The sequence below is a fragment of the Rhinolophus ferrumequinum genome (genome assembly GCF_004115265.2).
Source record: "Rhinolophus ferrumequinum isolate MPI-CBG mRhiFer1 chromosome 15 unlocalized genomic scaffold, mRhiFer1_v1.p scaffold_54_arrow_ctg1_1, whole genome shotgun sequence".
NCBI classification, from domain to species: domain Eukaryota; kingdom Metazoa; phylum Chordata; class Mammalia; order Chiroptera; family Rhinolophidae; genus Rhinolophus; species Rhinolophus ferrumequinum.
Window position 1 is genome coordinate 10,015,411 of NW_022680357.1, and position 20,679 is coordinate 10,036,089.

The window sequence follows — 20,679 nt, forward strand, 5'->3', positions numbered from 1 at the left end:
ACATCAGGGATCTCAGAGCCCAGTGCCTTCAGGACAAGGTCAGTAACATAAATGAGAAAAGTGGGCAAGGTGAAGACTGAAGGAGCAAGAGGCGCTGCCCTGCCTGGGGGGAGGGGTGCTAGCAATCCCCAGCCTGGAAAAGGCGCCACCAGGAAAAGTGGTCCCCTGTAACCAGGCCTTCTGATGTTCTCAAAGAAACATCACATTTGATTTTTTTTTTAAAGTGATGTCTCCTAACTTTAAAATATTGACAACTAATTCAAATTTGAATAAAAAGGAGGAGTGCAGGACAGACAAAACACACTCGTTAATAACATCGTAACTTCTCCTCGTCATGATATGGCCTTATGAGACGTCATCAACTCTTTATTCCAAACCCAAGATTCTATTTTAATCTCTCCCCTCCCCTCCCATCCATCCACTCTCCTCTCCTCTCCTTCTCCCTCACCTTCTCCTCTCCCTTTCCCCCTTCCCACCTTTCACTCCACCTAGAGAAGCATTTTCCACATGATGTTACCACGGAGAAGATGAACAGCTATCAAGGGTCCAGGGGATCACCGGTGACGCTGGGGCCCATCTGGAAAGTGAGTCATGCCTCTCAGGTGATACCTGTTGCTCTCCCATGACTTATGTAAGGAGGAGTGGATGACTACAGCTGACATGCCTCATCGGGGAGGCTAAAGATAGGCCTCCCCACTCAGGAACTACCTGGTGCCTCCGCAGCAGGAGCTGAGTGGGCTCCACCAATATTCCGAAGTGAGTGTCTGCCCTCTCTGTAAGCTCTGCGTTTAATGGAAAGGCCTCTCACTCACAAGCGAACTCCAGAGCTGCCAGGCTCCAAGGGCACCAGCTTCCACCTCCTGCTGATGAGCTGTTGTTATGCAGCAGTGTCACAGGGGCCTTTTGGATGGAACCCCCAATTTCTGTTAACCCCCGGGAAGGTTGGTAATGATCTGCCCACGAGAGAGATGAGATTTGGCACACACTTATGAAATCAGTCAGCATTTAGGGGACAAACACTGCATGGAAGGCCCGGAACCACAGTGGTACGTGCGCGTGGGAACCAAGGACTTGCTTCATTCAATCAACAAATATCTACAAAGGGCAAGATCAGCACAAGGTGCCAAAAAGGACACACACGTGGACTGGAAATTCAACTTACTAAAGAGACAAAAACAGAAGACTATTTACAATAGTTGTGGTATAAACAGAATACTCTGCAGCCATTTACAATCATATTTAAGTCTATTTAATGATAAGGGGACATTCCAAGAATACATAATCAAGCTTGAAAAAAAATCAAAGCAGGCTGTGAAATATAACTGAGTCAAAATCAAAGCGAACATACTCAGTAACCTCGCTCTTCTGCTTCTGAAACATGGAATTTAGAGACAAATCTTTAGATATTTTAAAATTTACATAGTACTGCTTAGAAATAAGAAAAAGGGAATCACAGATCAAAAATAGAGAGGACTCCCTAAAAACAAATGAATCAAAAGACGGGACTCTACAATTTCAAGTAGGAATCAAAGCCACCTGGTCCCTGGGGCGATGAGTCCTTTGTGAGCCATGAGAGCAGACGTCCCAATACCCACCTAGGGGATAAGGGGGAAAACTGGACCCAGAACCAAACAATTAGCTGTGAATGTGGCCGGAACACCTGCACCATCCTCCATGAGTCACGGTCAAATAGGATGCCTGTCTGCATCAAGAAGCCAAAACGAAGTCACCTATGTGAGATAGGACCCAAGCCGGAACTAAACATAGGGTTAGTAGAGAAGGAACAGAGCTGAGCTGCTCACATGAGCTCTGGTTTAAAAGCATGTAGCCTTACAGATATAGGGCAGAAGAAATCATAAAACTGTCTTGAAAATCAGTTCACAAAGAAAAATTAGAGAATATACGAGGACATGCAATGATCAGACTCTGCAAAATGGAAGAATTCATACCTGAAGAAAGAAAGATGCTAGAGCAATGAGAGAAGGACTTTATAATACGTAAATTTTTTAAAATCCTCAAAGGGACAAAGGAGGGATTTACATTTACAAAGAAGAGCTGTTTTATTTTTCATAAAACAAAAAAAAGCAGGAAGGTACGAAAAGGGACCAATTATTTATCCTGGAAATAAAATGAACCATTGTTGAAATTAAAAACACTTAGGCGAGATAACAGACTAGACACAAATGAAAAGAGCTGGTTAACAGGAATATAAAATTGAGGAAAGCTTCCCGAGCATAGCACAGAGAAAAAAATGAGAAAACAATGTTTAAGATACATGGAGAATTGGCTGAGAAACCACATATGGAGAGAACAGAGATACTGTTGGAGCCGAAACATCCAACAGATAATGGCTGAGATTTCTCCAGAATTGAAGAAAAATTGGGATCTTCTGACTAAGAAAGCCCACAAAGTGCAAAGTACAATAAACAAAGCCATGGAGACAATATAATCCTGAAGTTATAACTAAATAAATAAAGCTCAGAAGAAAATAGACCCATGTGTCAACAGCGGTTACTACTGGTGATAGGATTTAGAGAGAGATTTTTATTGTCTTCTTTAAACTTTAATGTACTTTCTAAGTGCTCTACAATGAAAAGACCTATGTTTTTATAAACTGTCTGCAGAGAGGGAGTATTTGTTATTTCAAATATACATATATACATAAACACACTTCAAAAGAAACTCTGTCCTCAAGTAACTTACACTCTAGTAGAAGAGATGAGGTATGTATAGAAATACCATATAAAGCAAAACCCACGCAGTAATCCCGATGGATAAATGTAGCTAAAGTCTCAGGCTTGGCATTCTCCCATGGAGCAGTTGGGAATAAGGGAGAACTAGGAGGAGGAGGTGAGGACACTGAGCAGAAACGCAAAGTTCAAGTGCATATACTTGATTGACGAGGGGCTGGTACTGCAACCGGAGTGTGTTCTGTTTGGACAGGATCAAATGGATGGCCAAACCAAGACAAGATTAGAATTTATCTGCATCAAGTATGATTTTCACCTCTAAATTAATTATATCTCAGGACCACCCACTGATAGGAGCAAAAATTAACATCCTTGCAAGTTAAATAACACCGCAAAAATCTGTCACTTAACACATTTCAATTATTACAGAGCTTTGTTCTTGTTCTTTCTTTCAAGGGCCAATTAGACGGAGGGAAAGGTAAGAACGGGAGCAGTGGTGTTCGATTAACCGACAATCACATTAACTACCATTCTTACCCACAGGCACTATCACGTTACCAAGTTAGAAGTGAAAACACAGGTACGTTCAGGACTTGATCAAATGAACATCATCTTCGGGGAAAACAGAGAAGCCTGGTCCGTGTGGGGAGCTCAGATGTTGCGGCTCTAACACCACTGGCACACCCAGGCAAGCACAGTGGAGTTTTAGGCAACATCCTATGACTGCTTCTTCAGAGCCAGACAAACTGCACTCAGCGTTCGGCTCCAAAAGAAACAGGTGGCCAGGGCACTAGACAACTGGATGTGTTACCATTGGAAGGAAGGGCCATTCACATCTCAGACAATCTCTTTCCTTTTTTAACACATGCGCGTTTTTCAAAATACCACCATTTAACCCAACTCCTTTCAACGCCGACTGCCTATCCCATCCGTGGGGCCCAACGTATGCCCCAACATTACCTCCTCTGACTTCTTTGATCCCTTGTCACCAAGACCACCTCGGAAAGCCCCAGGAATAATGAGGAGCATCCGATTTCCTTCACCATGTATGAGCCAATGAACCGTTTCAATCCTCTCCTCTCCATCCCCTCTTACATCTTTCTCTAGTCTTGACTTCTCCGAAATGTCCGTTCTCATCTTCCTCTTGCCATTTCCTGATTCTCCTTTACTTCCTTTACTCTGAAGCAGGATCACGCTCCTGTCCAGGCCCCAGAAGGCAGTTTCATTCTCCAGGAGAGGAGGACGCTTCCAGCCATACGCCCTGGACTTCTCAAAATTCCCTTTCTAACGTCCCCTGAAGGGAGGAGCGGCTGCTGGTCTAGTGGGTCAGGCCTGCCGTTCACAGTGGGGAGGGTCACTGCACATCAAGCGGGTTCTCGACTATGAGCCCTTTCTGAGTAGATGAGCAGGTCAGGAGACTGCTTGAGCCACACGCCCACCAGCTCAAACCTCCCAGCCTGAGCCTCAAGCCACCTTCTCCAACTCAGTTTTCCCAGATTTCACCATTGACTGCGCTGGGCCCTAAGTAATCCAGAAATGTCACTTTCAATATGGCTACTGTTTTGCGTGTGTCGCTCCTTCGCTCAAAACTTTGGAAGGGAAGCAAGATCGGTGGTAATATTTAGATCCTAGAATCACACTCCAAACCCCGTGCTGTTCTTCTCCTCCTTCCGGCCTTCATCAGAAGGCTAGTCACTCCTGATGCACAAGCCCTCTAGGTTCTCATCTGCTGTACCTCTCCATGGCTCAGAACCTCCCATAAGATGAGATTGATTCCTTGACCCTCCCGAAGATGGGATGACAAAGTGAAAGGACAGGCTTGACTTTGGTGCAATGTGAGATCACAGCTTGGGACCAGAAAACCAGAGATCTAGTTCCATCACCCACTGTGTGATCTTGGCCCAGTCTTTCAGTGTCCTATGCCTCGGTCACTTCATCTGAAAGTCAGAGGATGCTCTTGCAGACTCCATCTAGTTCTCAAATGGTCCATACACTGGTGGCAGGGCACAGCTGTTCCCCACTTTGTTCATCCCAGATATGAGCCCCCACAAACTGAGAGGCAGCTGAGAAAATGCTCAACTACACACAGGAATTCTGCTAGGCTGCAAAACATTTAAAATGAATGTTTAATAAGATACTGCATCAGTTGTGTACTTCAGCTGAATGTGCTGCAGCCCAAGAGACCTGAAAGAATTAATACGGTTCCCAAAGGGGCTGGTGGGAATTGCTGAGGCAGAGGCAGAATCTGATTTGATGAATACAAAAGTGCTTTGAGAGCATCAGAAGGAAAGGGCTCTGACAAATGTCTGCTTGCTCCATTAGGATGTCTCCCGCTCCCTAAGAAACATGCTCCAAGAAGGTCTCAGGACAGGGGACCATGACACACAATACATTCACCCTTTCCTCCCCTTCCCGACCCCCCAATCCCTTCCTGTGGCTTAGGCAAAGGTACAATGAACCCACAACTCTAATCTTTCCCTTTTTTCTCACTCTTCTCTTTGCTTCTTCCTTCTCTCCTTCTGACCTTCTTCCATCCCTCCACTTCTGCGCAATTCTCAAAACAGGCCCTCATAGGTAAGGGGGGGAGGAGGACTCTAGAAAAGGGTAAACGGAGTCTAATATATGGTGATGGCAAGAGAACTGACTCTGGGTGGTGAACACACAATGAGAGATATAGATAATGCATTACAGAATTGTACACCTGAAATCTATATAACTTTACTAACAATTGGCACCCCCAAAATCTCTCTCCCCTCTTCTTCCAACCAACACTCCCAGCTGGTCCACAGAAAGACCCTCCCTCTCTAAGCCAAGAAATTTATAAAAACCTACCTCCATTCTGACACTCTCCCATGTCAGTACCAAAATCCATCCTTGGGCACCAACCCCACCATCTGAAGTCCTTGGAAAGCCGGCCAGTCCCACCCCACGTAGGAAAACGCCATGCCATCCAAGCTCTACGTCCAAAGTCAGTTCTCTCCAGTCACACCCACTCCCTTCAAGGCACACACTCTTGTAGCCTTTAGCCCAGGACTTCTCCAACTTTCCACCCCTCTTGCCTGAACTGCTGAGAGTATGTAGAAGCGTGACATTTCTCTGCCCTGTTGTGCTTTACCTAAAAACTTTACATTGTGTTCCATAACATACACACATTTAATCTTTTTCTAAAATAGTTTTAGTTACCATAAGAGAAAAATGGACATTTCCCCCAAAATAATCAGGTAAAATTGATATTATAGGAATATATTATTTCAAGTGACCCGGCCTGTTTCAAGTGGCTTGCCTGTGCAAGCGTTTCTCCACCCCCTCACACTTCCGTGTTTGCCAACTTCTTCCTGGCACACCCAAGGTGCCTCTGAGTACCCCACTTTCAGATCCAAGGCAAAAAGCACTTCCAGTCATTTCTGGGTTGGAGAGGCAGGACCTGGTTCTCACCAGGGCCAGTGGCGGTCCCTTTCACATGGAGACAGATGCCAGGGCCTCCCAAAGACCTTTCGTGGCCACCGTATCACCGGCACACCTCCGAGTCCTGGCAGCCCATCACCTCCCGGCCTTACCTTGTCAGCCATGATCATAGACGCGCCGCCGTGGATGCCCAGGATGGGGATGAAAGTCTGCGAGGAGATAAAATCCAGCATCTGGGCCACGGCCTCCTGGTCAGTGTCGTCCCCAAACACTAGGCCGTGGATGCGTGCCCCGGACATGAGGTCGCACACGTGCGTGATGAGGCTCTTGGGGTCGGTGCGGTTCATCAATAGCGCTACCACGTTCACGTCCAGCGCCAGCCCCGCCGCTTGCTCCGGGCCCCACAGATTTCTCAGTTCGCGCTCCGTCACGTCATGGCTGTGGCCCAGCAACACCGCGATGTTCAGCGCCGGGGGACCCTTCTCCGCCGCCGTGCCCTGCGCCGGCCGGCGCCAGACCAGAAGTGCCGGCAGCAGCAGCAGGGTCCAATAGCCCAATCTGCCCATAGTCGCCACTTGCGGTCCCTGCAAGGTGGAGAGGGAGGGTCAGGTAAAAGGGATTCCCGACCCAGCCCCTTGCTCCAAGAGCCAGGTGGAGGGCCCATCCCCAGGGCGAGCTGCCAGAGTCACCGACTCCATTCCCCATCCTCCGACGGCATCCACATCCCTCACCCATCTCCAACGCAATGCACAACTCCCATCCGAGCTAATTCTCCATCCCTAGCTGTAAATCCATGTTCGCAACCAGCCCCTTCATCCTCTGTCTCCAGCCTCTTCTCCACGCCCAACTCTGCCCACATCTCCCCCGCATCCCCCAAGTTAGCTGCAGACCACCGCCCCTGAACGTGGGTGCCCAGAGCAAACCCTCCACCCACCCCAGCCAACGCAGACCAAGTTACCGACCCCGCCCCCTGTTCGCAAGGAGCGAACTACCGACTAGCCCCGGCATGCGGAGGCGGCGCAGCTACAAGGCAGCTTAGCGCCGGCGCCGGGTGAGTTGATGGACCCCGCCCCCTGCGAACGCGCGGTAAGCTGCACAGACATGGCTCCCCGCCGCACCCGCAGACCCTGCTCCTCTCCTGCAGGGTACACCCCAGGCGCACGGGAGTGAGGACACTCACTTGTGCGCCCCAGGCTCTGGGGTGTATGGGGGAACTCAGGGCCCACCCCACCTACCTCCGAGGGGCCCTGAAGTGATTTCCACTCAACTGCAAGTGGCCCCAGCATGTGTGCGTTCATACACACGCACATATGCATACATACACACACACACCCTCTTTCGCGTGCACCGTGTGCAATGCAGAATTCTGGAGAGGAGGCGCGTCCCCCGGGGGACCAGTGCGTGGGAGCTGGCAAAGAACGTGCGTGGGAGGAAAAGGTAGGCTCCCAAGAAGCTCTCCGACCCCCAGAACTGTGTAGCCCCTCCCCAGGCTTTCCACTTAAGGTCCTGTTATCAAGTCTTAGGTACACGTGGCAGTGGGCTGCACACGCTCACAGGCACGCGCGCACTTCTGCGCACAACCGCAGACCGCCGAAGCGGTGCCCATGGCCATTCGGAGTCCGCATAGGTGCAAAGACGGTGCACACACATGTACCACGCCAGGTGCACAGCCGCCCGTGCCTGCAAATACCAGGACAGTCGTGCACGCGTACACAGGCGCGCGCCCCTCGGGCCGGTTGCCGCCAGAGCCAAGGGAAGTTGGGGCGAACTCACACCGGCTTCGGCGCTTTTCAAGTGAGCATTACGGGGCTGCAGCGCCCCCTGGTGCTTCTCCCGCGCCTCACTACCGATACTCCCTCTCCCGTTTTCTCTCTCCCTCTCTCCCTAGGTCCTTCTCCCGCTCTCCCTCCGGTCGAGTCTTCCTCCTACCCTGCCCACCGAGCCCAGGTCTCCAGCTGAGACGTACCTGTAGCCAGAGAAGGTCGAGGATGCAGTGGGGCGCGCTGCGCGCACGAGCATCTCGGCCGCCTCAGCAGCCACCGGGTTTAGCGGGTTCCCGCATGCTGCGGCCCCCGCGCGCTCCCCTGGCTGTCCCGCGCTGTCCGCATCGCCCCCACGGGGGGCGGCTATCCCAGCCGGAGGCTCTGCAGAAGGGCTCTATGGGAGCGGAGAAGAGACAGAGAAGCAGGGTCAGCCCGCCGGCCAGGGAAGCAGGATTGGGGGTGGGGGACAGGCTGCAGTCTGCAGAGAACCCCTCTGTGCGAGGGGGGCTCGACCGGGGAGGGGGAGCCGAAGCCCCGTACCCAGACGTTCCTAGTGCGGGTCCTCAGACCCTATGGCCCATACGGAGAGCTCCGCTCCAGGGCGCACGGGAGAACCAGAGCCCCAGGTTGGCCACCCACCAGAAGCTAACTGGGCACCTCCACCCTCACCCCCTACCACCTCCCCAGCGCCGGCTGCTGGGAGTTGTGAGGCCAGGAGCTGCTGAGAGAAGGGGGTAGGGAGAGAAAAGGGGAGGGAAGGGAGGGTTGAGGGGTGGGGGCTGGCTGAGTTTGCGATGAGCCGGCAGAAGAGGGGGAGGGAAGGACTCGGGCTCCTATGGTCCCGGATCCCCAAGGGAGGCGCGATCATTCCCACGCAACGACCCTCTTGCGGTCCAGCCTTCACCTCCTATCCAGGCCTTTCACCGTCCTCTTCCCAAAGGGGCCGCCCAGGCCCCGCGTCCCACGCCACCACTCACCGCAGCCTCTCTCCACATAGTTCTCAGCAGTGGCCGCTCCTGGTCATCTCCAGGGCTGATGGCTGCGGCCGCGACTCTCAGCGCTCACCTGGCCCCATGCTCCAGCTAAGCCCTCGGCGCCTCCCTCCAAGAGCCGGAGCTCGGCTTCCTACCCCACTCCCAACAGCAGCTGCCCGGTCCTCTAAACGCACCCGAGAGCCCTCTACGCAGCCCAGGTTCTGGGCTGGTATGAGGGCGAGTGTGTGTGTGTGAGTGTGGGAGCGCGCGCGCTTGTAGCCGGGGATCCCCGCGGTCCCCGGCCGAGAGGCGCGGGCGGGGGAAGGCAGCTCCCTCCCGGCTCTTCGCTGCGGGGCCAGTTCCGCACAGCGTTCAGCTCCCCCACGTCCTGGTGGGAGTCCCAAGAGCGCCTGACAACCCTGGTTCACAGCACTGGCAAAGCCGGGCTCCCGAGGCGTGCTTCTGCTGCGGTCGCCTCGGAGGAAGAGGAGGAGGAAGGCAGGGGCGCCCCCACGCCAACTTAGGGACTTGTTCTCAGTCTGCGAAACGCAGCAGCCCCCGCGAAAGCTGGAGAGGTTTGGAGCTCCAGCAGGCGAAAGCGTCTCCCGCCCGCAGCTGCTCTCCCCGGAGGCGGGCCAAAGCAGACCCCGCAGTCCCTGGGCGGAGGCGCGGAGCGCGGCCACCCGCTCCCAGAGCGCACGGTGGTGACAAGGCCAGGATAGGTGGCTGACTGGCGGCGGGGGCGCCTGCGGCGCCGCGCTCCGCTGTTCGTGGTGCTGAAACCACGCTCTCCGCCCGCTCCCCGGCGTCTAGTGCGGCTGAAGAATCAATTATTCAGAGCTCTGCTATTGCTTCCTCCTCCCCCAGTGCCTCGCTCTGGGTGCAGCAATCCCCCCTCCACGCACAACCGCGCTGACATGCACACACGCACACACACACACACACACACTTTGCTCCAATGCATTTGCTCCAATGCTTCTCCCTGTGCCACCCCCGTATGGGAAGCCACTTGTCTGATCTTAGAGAGCCAGAATCCTAAAAGTAAAGACATTTTTACATTCCCCACTCGCTTCGTTCTTGTTTTCTAAGTTATACCAAACACAAGTCGCCCTGAGGCCGACACTTCTAAGCTACCAGTAGCAGCGAGACAGAGAGCATGGGACTGCTTGGGTGGGTGGGGCCTGGCTAGGTTCAATTCTGGCAACCGGGCTTGAAAAACATCATCAAGGGAGGACCATTGGCCCCTTTACACTAAGCTGCATCTCTCCTTTCAACACCCATTTCTACTTTTCTCCGCTCAGGCCCTGGAAGGAAAGAGGCCTTAAATTGGGAAAGGTTTTGCGATCAGTATTCCTGCAGCCTCCACTTATCAGCCTGATAGCACCTTTGGGCCCATAATTTAGCTTCCCTTTTTGATTGCTAACCTGGAAAATGGGGAGGTAAGTTAAAAAATATCTACCTCTCAGGGTTATTTTGTAAAGAAAATGACACAGCCTTGGTAAGGCAGCCAACAAGATCCAGCACATAGCAGGTGCTCAGTACATATGAAGTTCCTACAAGGTGGCCTAGCAGGGACAGGATTCCTCCAGGAATGCAGATATGGCTTCTGAAATGGAGACAGGAAAGAGACACAGTTCCAGAGCATCTGTGGGTTTGTTATGAAGTTGGTTGTCGTATGTTAAGTTCTCTAGAGTTTTATCATCCAAAAGACAGAGAAAGGATGGGAGAATTCTGGGAGGTAAATGAAAACAGGGTGTTCTGTGATATAAAGTAGAGAACAGGGAAGTGTTCCATTTCTTGAGGATCTAACTGGGCTGAGCTGGCTTAGGCCCTTCCCTTGTGGGGAGACGATCATTTCTTGGATACGGGCACAGGTACAGGACCCTAATTTGGGGACTCACAGGGAAATTAGGCTGAGTATTTAAATAAGGTATAAATTATATACATTAAAATGCGCATTGCTTAAGGAGTCAGTTCAAGTTCTGAAACTGTATGCATCTGTGTAGACCATCACCCAAAACAAGATATAGAATATTTTCATCACCCCCAGAAAGTACATTTGTGTCCTTTTGTGATTAATCCCACTTCCCTCCAGTAGAAATTACAATTTTGACTTCTAACACCATATACTAGCTTCGCTTATGCTGAAACTTCATATAAATAGAATTCTACATTGTGTATTTTTTGGCGACTGGCTTTTTGTCACTTAATCTAATGTCTGGGAGAATCATCCATGTTGCTACAAGTAACAACAGTTTTTCTTTTTTATTGCTGATTGGCTTCCCATTGTATGAATAAACCACACTTTATGCATCCAGTCTCCTATTGATGCACATGTGGGGGGTATCTGTGGAGCTTTTCAAAATACAGATGCCTGTACCCACTTTAGATCTTTTCCACCAAAATCTCCAGTGGGCCAAGCATGTTTATTTGTGTTCATTCCATTCTGAGATACCCTGGTTAACAGCCACTGTACATTCATTCTTGTATATCTATACTGACTCTTGACATAGTCTCTGATGAAAACTATTGATATGGAGAGTTTGAAGTTATCTATGACCAGACTTGTAGAAAGATAGATCAAACAGGTGTGGCCTCTTTTAAATAGAGAAAGAAGGAACAGTCTGTCTCTGAAGACAGACACAGGTAGCTGGAGTTTCCCCAGGCTCGACGTGTCCCCAGTGTGGAGAACCATTAGGGCGGGTACCTAAAACTCCATCACACGTGTGGAGACTCTACAGTGCATGAGTTACTGTGACAACTTTACCCCATGCTGTGCTGCAAAACTAATCCCTCCACACAGTTTAGGATGCTGATCAGGATATTGCTACTCAAGAATTTCAGATGGAAAACCTTCGTAAGACTATGAAGTCTGACGATTAAGTATGCAAACTTGTTACAATGATGTTGTTAAACTGTTTTGGTATCAGAGGGATTATTCATTATGCACCAACTGGACAAACAGTGAACCAAGTTTACTATTTCGAAGTGCTGAAAAGGCTGTGTGAAAAAGTTAGATGTCTTGAACTTTTCGCCAACAAGTCATGGCTCTTTCATCACAACAAAGCACCAGCTCACATAGCACTGTCTGTGAGGGAGTTTTCAGGCAGTAAACAAAGAACTGTATTGGAACACCCTCCCTACTCACCTGATCTGGCCCCCAATGACTTCCTTCTTTACCTGAAGAGAAAGGAAATATTGAAAGGAAGACATTTTGATGACATTCAGGACATGAAGGGTAATACGACGACAGCTCTGATGGCCATTCCAGAAAAAGAGTTCCAACATTGCTTTGAGGGGTGGACTAGGTGCGGGCATCGGTGCATAGCTTCCCAAGGGGGAGTACTTCAAAGGTGACCGTAGTGATATTCAGCAATGAGCTATGTAGCACTTTTTCTAGGATGTGTTCACGAACTTAATTGTCTGACCTTATATGTCCCTCCCTCCCCCACCAAAAAAAAAGCCCGTTAGTCAACACTGTTCTGCAATTTTGCCAATTGGTTTTACTGCCAGTCACATTGATAAAGTAACTGAAATAACTTAGTCTGCTCTTGAGAAACAAGTTGTTTCAGTTGTTTTCAATCCAACTGATTTACCTTCAAAGGCTCTACTATAGAAATGACCCCCATGGTTGCCATTTGCTGTGAGCCACTTAAACACTGTGGTTAGAAACCAACCACCATGTCATGTTTACAGGAGACAACTAAAATGAGCCCGTCATCGATTATGCTTCTCTTTATATCTCTATTCTCAAAGAAAATTGGTAAAGAATTATAGCATTTTGAAGCTGAAAAGACCTTTAGAGACTATCCTGTATGGTGTATTTTCTGTTTCCAAGTAAGTTGAGGAAACCCTGTGTACCTGAATCACATTAAGGTGAATTCTTATTTTAAAGGATCTAAGAAGCCCTGCATTTAAAAATGTTTTCATTATTCCAGCAATATTCCTGAAGAAATTGATCATGGAAACCTATTTTATTCCATACAATAGCTGCTACCATCCCACGGAGCTGGTTTCTTTTAATGCTTTTGGAGAGTTTCTGACCTGGCCCAACACCTTCATTTTGCATCTGGGGAGAGTGAGACGTAAGTGGGAGTAATCCGCTTTAGTACTATGAGAAAAGGGCTACAGGCAACATTTGGAGCAGGAGCCACAATTTTTGCTCCAGGGGTCTGCCATGTGAAATAGAGTATGTGTGCTTACGTGGTTACTGAGATTTCAAAGCAGTACGATAGAATCCTGAGAGAAGGGTAGAGCAAAACGGTAATTGAGGGGGGCTGGGTAACCTGAATACCAGACCAGCTATCACCTCTAGGCATTGATTTTCACTGGTGTTCTGTCTTCACCATCCCTCCAACTTCCCGCCTGTAGGTTCCAACTCTTGGTCTAATCGTGACTCCAGCCTTCCTGACCTTGTCCTGTACATAATGGCAGATAAATAGTACTCACCTGTGCCAAGGCAGACATCACTAATCAATTCCTGAACAATTTCTCTCAGGGTGTAAATAGAACTTCACACGCTTGCTCGGTCCTAGGTGTTCTGGGGAGCCCTGTCACTGATTAATGTGACAGGGCTCCAAGTGGCCATGCATGACTTAGCAAGCTCTCATCGATTCCTGATTTTAGCACAACCTGATTCTGACTGCCTGTGTTTCCTTTACTTTCTCTCAGCCAAAACGACCTCAAAGCTGCCTTCCATGTTTGATGTTCCAGGACTCTGTGACTTTTCTCGAAGGTCTCAACCCTGGGATCAACCAAGGCACTAGTTTACCCTTCCATAATATCTCATCCAAAAGGCTAAAAATCCCTTCTGGCTCCCACGACCCATTCAAGTATCAACAGTTCTCCTGAAAGGGCAAGGCTTTTTCTAAACAAATCCACTGTTACTCTTGAGAACTAAAATAAAGAGGCAGCAAAAGATTGCTCCTCACCAGTCTTTACCTAATGCAACCCAGTGTCCTCCCATATATTAGGCAGGAGCCTAGGAGGCACCAGGGCATACCACTGAGAAAAGAATAGTGAATTGGGAGTTAGGAGTCTACATTCTACCACTTTGGGAAAAGCCATTTAACCTCTCCAGGCCTCAGTTTTTCATCAGTAAAATGAGAGTAAAATCACCCAGCCTCCCCCGGCACTGTAGTGAAGGTTGTGGAAGGATATGTCTTAGTGTGGATACTTTCAAGAGCAGTAAGGTTCTACACCCAATTCCAGGGGGCGAGGTGGGGGTTCCCACACCACTAAGAAATTCTCAGACACAAGCTAGGTGTCCTACAAGTCAACTCAATTCTGACACTATCTAGCTGAAGACAGCATTGCACTCCACATGTTATGGGCTCAGTCCCACAAGACTGCCCTCCGCTTCAAATGCCAACTGCAAGTCCAGGTTGTTATTCATCTGTGCTTCTGACTGGCTGGCTATAAATCAGAGGTTCCCACGACCCCCTCCTTGGGTTTGATTAGTCACCGAACTCAGGAATCCAGTTTACCCACTAGATTATCAGTTTATTACAATAGATATTAAAGAATACGACTCAATAGCCGGATAAAGAGATGCCCATGGTAAGGCGAGGAAAGGGCACAGAGCTCCCATGCCCTCTCCAGGGGCACCACTGTCCCTCCACCGCCACCTGCTCACCAATCCAGAAGCTCTCCAAACCTCATCTTTTTGGGTTTTTATAGAGGTTCCATTACATAGCCATGATTGACTAAATCACTGGCCATGCATTGGTGAGTGACCTCAATCTTCAGCCCCTCTCCCCTCCCTGGAAGTTCAGGGGTGGGACTGAAAACTCCAGCCCTCTACTGACTGGTCCACAATCAAACCCCAACCTTAGGTCCTACCTCATTAACATAACAGAAGACATATTTCTGCTCCCATCACTTGGGAAATTCCAAGGGTTTTAGGCGCTCTATGCCAGAAACAAAGGGACAAAGACCAAATATATATTTCTTAGTGTAAATCACATATCACGAGCAGACCCTGAGATAAGGATCTGAGAACCTGGGTTTATTTGGGAGGCAATCCAGGAAGCACAGCAGGAAGTGAGACGGGAAGAAGCCAATACGGAGCCTGTTAATGGAAGGTAGCCACTGGGGCAACCAAGTCCCCGTCTAGTTAAAAATGGGCTGAGCGACTGTGTAGAAGACACTTCAGAATTATCCCACTTGGTGGCAAGGAATCAGGGGAGGGGCATTTCTCCAACCCCTCATCCTTCACTGACTGAAGGTCACTCCCTAGGCCTTGACTTCCTACCCCTGCAGCCTACCTGTGCCCAGAGAAATGCAGGAAGCCATCAGGTTGCCCATGGATTTTCTACAGGTGACGTTACAGAGGGGGCGCTCCAAGGAGACGTGAGTGGGGTGCTGGCCACCCTGCCTGACAAACCAGAAAGGCATGGATAAAGGGAACACACCAAAGTGTGTGGGACTGAAGGAACGGAGAGGGGGAGAAAAAGGCCAAGCCTCCACTTTGAAATGAGCCCGAGCCTTTTCCTACTTGGGCTTCCGAGAGAAGGAAGACAAACATGTACGTCATCTTTGAGCAGCCAGTCACCTTGCCCACTAGGAAACATGACCCCATCAGCGTTCTGGAATCTGACCAACCAAATCAGCAAATCCCCCTCTCAGAGAAAGGAGGAAGAAGAGCTCTGTGGTACCCACAGCTCACACTGCTGTACCCTGAGGAAGTTTCTTGGGTTCTCCTTCTCACACGCACCCATGTAGGGCAGCATCTGTGCCCAGAGAAGAGCAGGCCTCTCCAGGAAATCTCTTCCCTTACAGGCTCAGACTTCACTACAGACTCGCTGACCTGACCCAAAGCTCTCTCACTTGCTGTGGCGAGGTCTGAGCAGTTCCTCAGGACAGTGCTTTCAAAGCCCTGCAGCCAGACCATTTCACCAATTTCCCAAGGCCAGGCGTACTCAAAAGTCTCATCATTCACCCCACAATAAAGAGGGCAACTCGGTTAATTACCCTAGTCTGATTCATGAGTCTGCACGTGGGAGAAGACTTCTCAGGGAAACGTCTGGATGTCAAGGAGAGAGGGCATATTTCCTGGTGCCCGGGATCACTGAAGTGTGCCATCTCAAAGCTGCAGCACCCATGGACATCAGCAAACGGCCAACACCGTTCTTTAAAGGGGAGGACGCTGACGCCTGGACACGAGAAGGAAGACGCTGAAGGTCACACAGCCACGCAGGGTCAGACACCGTCTCTTCTTCATGTCTTCTTGTCACAAGCACAGCCCTCTCCCTATACGTGATTACAGACTCTGCTGGCCATGAGTTCCAGCTGGAAAGTCACCACACATTGGTCCTTCAGGGGGCACAGTCCCTGGGTACCCTTGGTACCCTAACTGGGCAGGTCCAAAAGCATTTGGGTGCCCTTTGGCTTGGGAGTTGGGGTTGGGGGGAAAGAGGGGAGAGAAAGATGACCCAGTTACTGAGTTCTTCCATCAGAGAAATAACAGGGCACCAACTACCCCACATGGAGCACTTAGTGGTAGGAAAACGGGGATTGCCTACCAGTCGCAAGCTGACCCTGCCCAAGGACACCAGCAGTAGTGGGCAGAGCTGAGACCTGAACCCACCATGTGTCTGGCTCCAGATCCTGCCCTTTGAACCACTTTTTCACAAAATCTGCCTCAGTCACTAATTTGCTGGGCCTCTTTACATGGGTGCCTTACCCTCTCCCAGGCCCATTTTCCTTCTCTCTCAGGATATGAGAATGTCGGATCAGCAACTGCCAGTGTTCAGACTTATTGTAAACAGCAGAATTCCCTCTGGGAGTCAACTCTCACACGGAACTCTAATATGGGAAAGAGTGAAAAATGGCACGTTGATCTCAGGGTAAAAGCGGGTAAGAAGCTGGGGATCTGACACTATCCTCAGCTTCTCCTCACCCTTTCCCCAGCTCTACCTCCACCCCCACCATAGCTCCTGATGGAACTCTGGGACTCTGATGAATGCATGTTTAAAACGGGGTTTACCCCTGCTGCATTGTACGGAAGAAGGAACTAAAGACGTATAAAGAGCAGGAGCCTGAAGACAACTACTGCTAGTAAGCAGCTGAGCAAAGATTAGAATCCAGGATTCATGAGCCAGCCAAGTTTTAGAAAACAGAATCTGAAACCTGCTTCTGAATCCTACCAGCTGCATGATCCTGGGTAGGTCCCTGAGCCTCCCTGTGTCTCAGTTTCCTCATCTATAAAATGGGGATAACAGTACACAGGTATGTACCTGAGGGTGTGTAAGGAGTGAATTAAATGAGACAGCACACGTAAAGCACTTAGCATAGAGCCCAGCCATAGAAAGGGTTGAACAAATGTCACCTATTTGTATGCCTGTTATTGCTGGTTGGGCCCCTTGGGAACTAAGGAAGAAGCCGTTCCCCTGAGATGTTCTGTCCCCAGAAGCTCTGACACCGTCCTGGGCTGAGTGCTCCTGGGGTGTGCTCCAGGAGGTAAGGCCGGCAGGCAGGGTGGCGGAGGCAGCCATTGGCCAGCACCAGCTTTCCAGCTCAGTGCTTCCCAGATGGCGCCCAGCGGGGAGCTGGCCGGTGACACACTGGCAGAGCCTGCCTTCCTTGCACAGTTCACCGAGCCACGCGGGGCCCAGGAGCCTCAGGCTGTAGGCTGCTCTGCCAAGGAGGCAGGCTGCCCAGCCCTGACTGATGGAAGACAGGCGTGGTGCGCCCCAGGGAGCGGCCTGTGCCTCCAGCCTCCAGGGAAGGCACAGGTGAGGCACTTGTCCAGCAGGCCCCCCCAGCTTCTCTGAGAGGGAGAGGGCGGGGCTTAGTCAGAACCAGCCCCCACCCCACCTGACCTGAGTCCACGCCTATCTTAATCCTTTTTCTGAAAGTGACAGCTCTTAGAGAAGAACCACGCGGCAAAGGGAGATAACCTCATCACTGAACACACGAGTCAGTTTCTTCATCTGAAAAATGCAGATAATATCCATTTCATGGAGTCACTGTGGGGATTAAATGATATGTTGCATAGAGTGGTTGGAAGAGAGCGCGCGCCGTGGAAAATGTCCAATAAACGCGAGCCACTGTCAGTGTCTGCATTACATTCACATTTGTACCGACAGTATAGCACAATGGTAAAAGCATGGGCCTGGAACCCTGGATATAGCTTCCTGTTTGTGCAGCCGTGGGCAAGCTGCTCAATGTCTAAGTCCAAAGCCTCCATTTCCTCATCTGCAAAATGGGGATGAGAGCTGTGCTTCCCTCCCTGACAGGACTGCTGAGAAGATGAAATGGGGTGCCACCTATGAGTCCCTTAGCACAGACCTGGTACACAGTGAGAGATCAGTGAGGCCATCACGCTTATTAAGGAGCGTCAGTAGTATTGCCCCAGGTCACAGCCGGTTAGGACTGGAAAAGACGCCTCCTGACTCCGCAGTCGGGGCTCACTGCACCACTCACTGCTGCCTCTCACCCAATTAAAATTCCTGGCTCTACCCTCCGAGAGTCACTGTTCCTAAAAAAGAACTCCATTTTTACTGGGAAGTCACAAAATAAATTGTTGCCAAGTCCAGCGGTCAGATCCAAATTGCATAAAGAACATTTCTCTTCATTAGGCAGAGCCGCCTGAGGTTCCAGGGTACAGGGAGACGAGGAAAGACGGAAGTTCTACAAGCAGACCTGGCACCCACAGACCTGGCTGGATCCCTGTCCCACACCTTCCCTCTCTCCGTGCGAGCGTGGGCAGGTCATTCTGCCTTCCTGAGCCTCAGTTTCCTCATCTGCAAAATCACGGTTGGGTGAGAATTATGTCACTCTAGAGCTTGACATGTTTTTGACACGCACATATATTACCTTTTGGTTTTGAAAAAAAGTGAATAAATAAGGCTGAGATGGCAGGAAGTCTGGGTGTCTCTGTGCTAGGTAAAGCATCTGGCACACATTGGGTCTTTAATAAATGGCAGGTATTATTACGCTTCACAGCTTTCTTTGCTGAGTGAGGTGTGTGTGGGGTTTGAATTTTTTGTTATGGTGGTGGATTTTTTCTTGTTGTCTGTTTGGAGTTTTCTTTTGTTTTGCTCTTAGTGGAAGGATAAAGGATTTTTGTGATTTGTGCCTATGAGTGTGTTTCTGCTGTCACCAGGGGGTCCTCGGCCCCTGGCAGACAGTTGGATCTCTTTCCAGTTGAAGGGATGGACCAAGTCAGGCAGAGGGCACCTCTGGGAAGCTCGAGGGCATGGGCATGCTGGAGCCCAAGGCCCTGGTTGGCCTTGGAGGCTCCCTCTCCTGTGCTTCCTGTTGGAGCCACTGCTTTAACTGTGTTGCCCACGCCTGTCCCCAGACTGTGAACACACAGACACACAGGCTCCCTGCCACTGCATCCTTTCATTCTTTATTCAAAAAAAGGTAATATATGTGTGTGTCAAAAACATACCAAGTTCTAGAGTGAGACGTAATCCTCCTTCTCTCACCTGTCTCTCTACGGTCCCTTTCTCCCCTCCCTCTCTTCCCTGCCACCAGTCACCTCCCCAGAGGCAACCACTATTGTCACTTCCCCATCAAGGGGTTCAGTTTATGAACCCTTGAAACTAGGTGGGCCTTTTTTACTTCCTTCACCAATATACCACAGCAGAGGTGTTGGTAAGTGACTTCTGAGGCTAGATCAAAAAAAAAAACACATAATTCCACCTTGTTCTCTTGGGACATTCACTCTTGGAAGCCGGCCACCATGCTGTGAGAAAGCCCGAGCATCCAGAGGTGACCTACCAGTGAGAGGAGCCAAAGCCCCCAGCCCACAGCCCTGGCAGGACACCCCGCCAGCAAGCACAACGACCTGCCAGCCACGTGCGTGAGTCCTCCCGAAAGGGCATCCTCTTCCACGGCTGAGCTGCTGCAGCAGAGACAAGCCATTGCTGCTGAACCCTGTCCTAGCTACAGATTCAGCAGGACACTCAATTCTGTTGTTTGAAGCCACTGAGAGGTGGGGCGGTGTGTTCCACAGCAATAGAGAACGGACACACCGCATTTTTAACGAGAGATTGCTCTTTGCCATCTCCGTGGCCCTGGCAGGCGCCGTAGTGAACCATCGCTCTCCACGACAGGGCAGATCTGAGAGGGAGACTTGAAGCATCCCGTTCTCTACCAGGGGTTGGTGAGCAAATCCCGGGCCTCTTCTGCACATACATATGTTTGCTCCAACATCTTTCCCAGGAATGCCTGGAACTCGTCCCACTTCTGGGTAAGCAAAGCCAAGTTTCCGTCCATATTTGCAGAAGTATTTGTTACCTAAGCAAGAAGCAGCCTTGCAAATGCGTGGGTAAATAACACAAGTCCAAGAACAACACTCCCATGCCAGTAGCCACAAGATTCAGGAAATGACAGGGCTCCTGGGGCTGCTCAGGCTCCCACACAGACAGCGAGGCACTGGCCCCAAGATGTGTGTGGCCACCACCACTCTCAGTTCAAGAGGAAGCCAAGAATGGGACAGCATTAAACACAAGGGCTTCGATTTGAATACTGGCTCTGTGACTTACTAGCTGTGTGTCTCTGGGCAAGTTGCTTCACCTTTCTGAACTTCAGAGTTTCACTACGCAAAATGAAAAACATAATAGCTTCCTCATTGGGTCACTATTAAGGTAATGCATGAGAATCACCCAGCACAGGAACTTAGCACATACTCAGTAAATAGTAAGAGTTACTATTTTTAACATGTGTCATTATCATATGCTGCCCAGGTAGAAAAGAGGCAGACTGGAGAGGTAGAGGAGGCCCTGGGATGGAAGCCAGCAGGCCCGGGTTCTTGTGTGGGTTTTGCTGCTGACTTGCTGAGATACCCGAGGCAAGGTGGCTGACAACGCTGGACTCGTTGTTAAATGAGGGGGA

At 50.1% G+C, this 20,679-nt stretch overlaps 1 protein-coding gene across 2 annotated transcripts in view; it reads right to left on the minus strand.

The window, feature by feature from the left end:
• The window catches only part of GRIN2A (glutamate ionotropic receptor NMDA type subunit 2A), a 437,303-nt gene that overhangs the window by 367,603 nt on the left and 49,021 nt on the right, over window positions 1-20,679 (minus strand). The window contains exons 1-3 of one of the 2 annotated variants that reach the window (XM_033101646.1): window positions 8,836-9,649; window positions 8,062-8,252; window positions 6,248-6,679 (exon numbers count right to left, since the gene is read on the minus strand). In XM_033101646.1, coding sequence (XP_032957537.1) covers window positions 6,248-6,661 — 414 coding nt within the window. In that variant the 5' untranslated portion in view covers window positions 6,662-6,679; window positions 8,062-8,252; window positions 8,836-9,649. Of the gene's footprint in view, window positions 1-6,247; window positions 6,680-8,061; window positions 8,253-8,835; window positions 9,650-20,679 lie in introns of those variants that run through there. The other variant, XM_033101647.1, reaches the window with a different exon arrangement.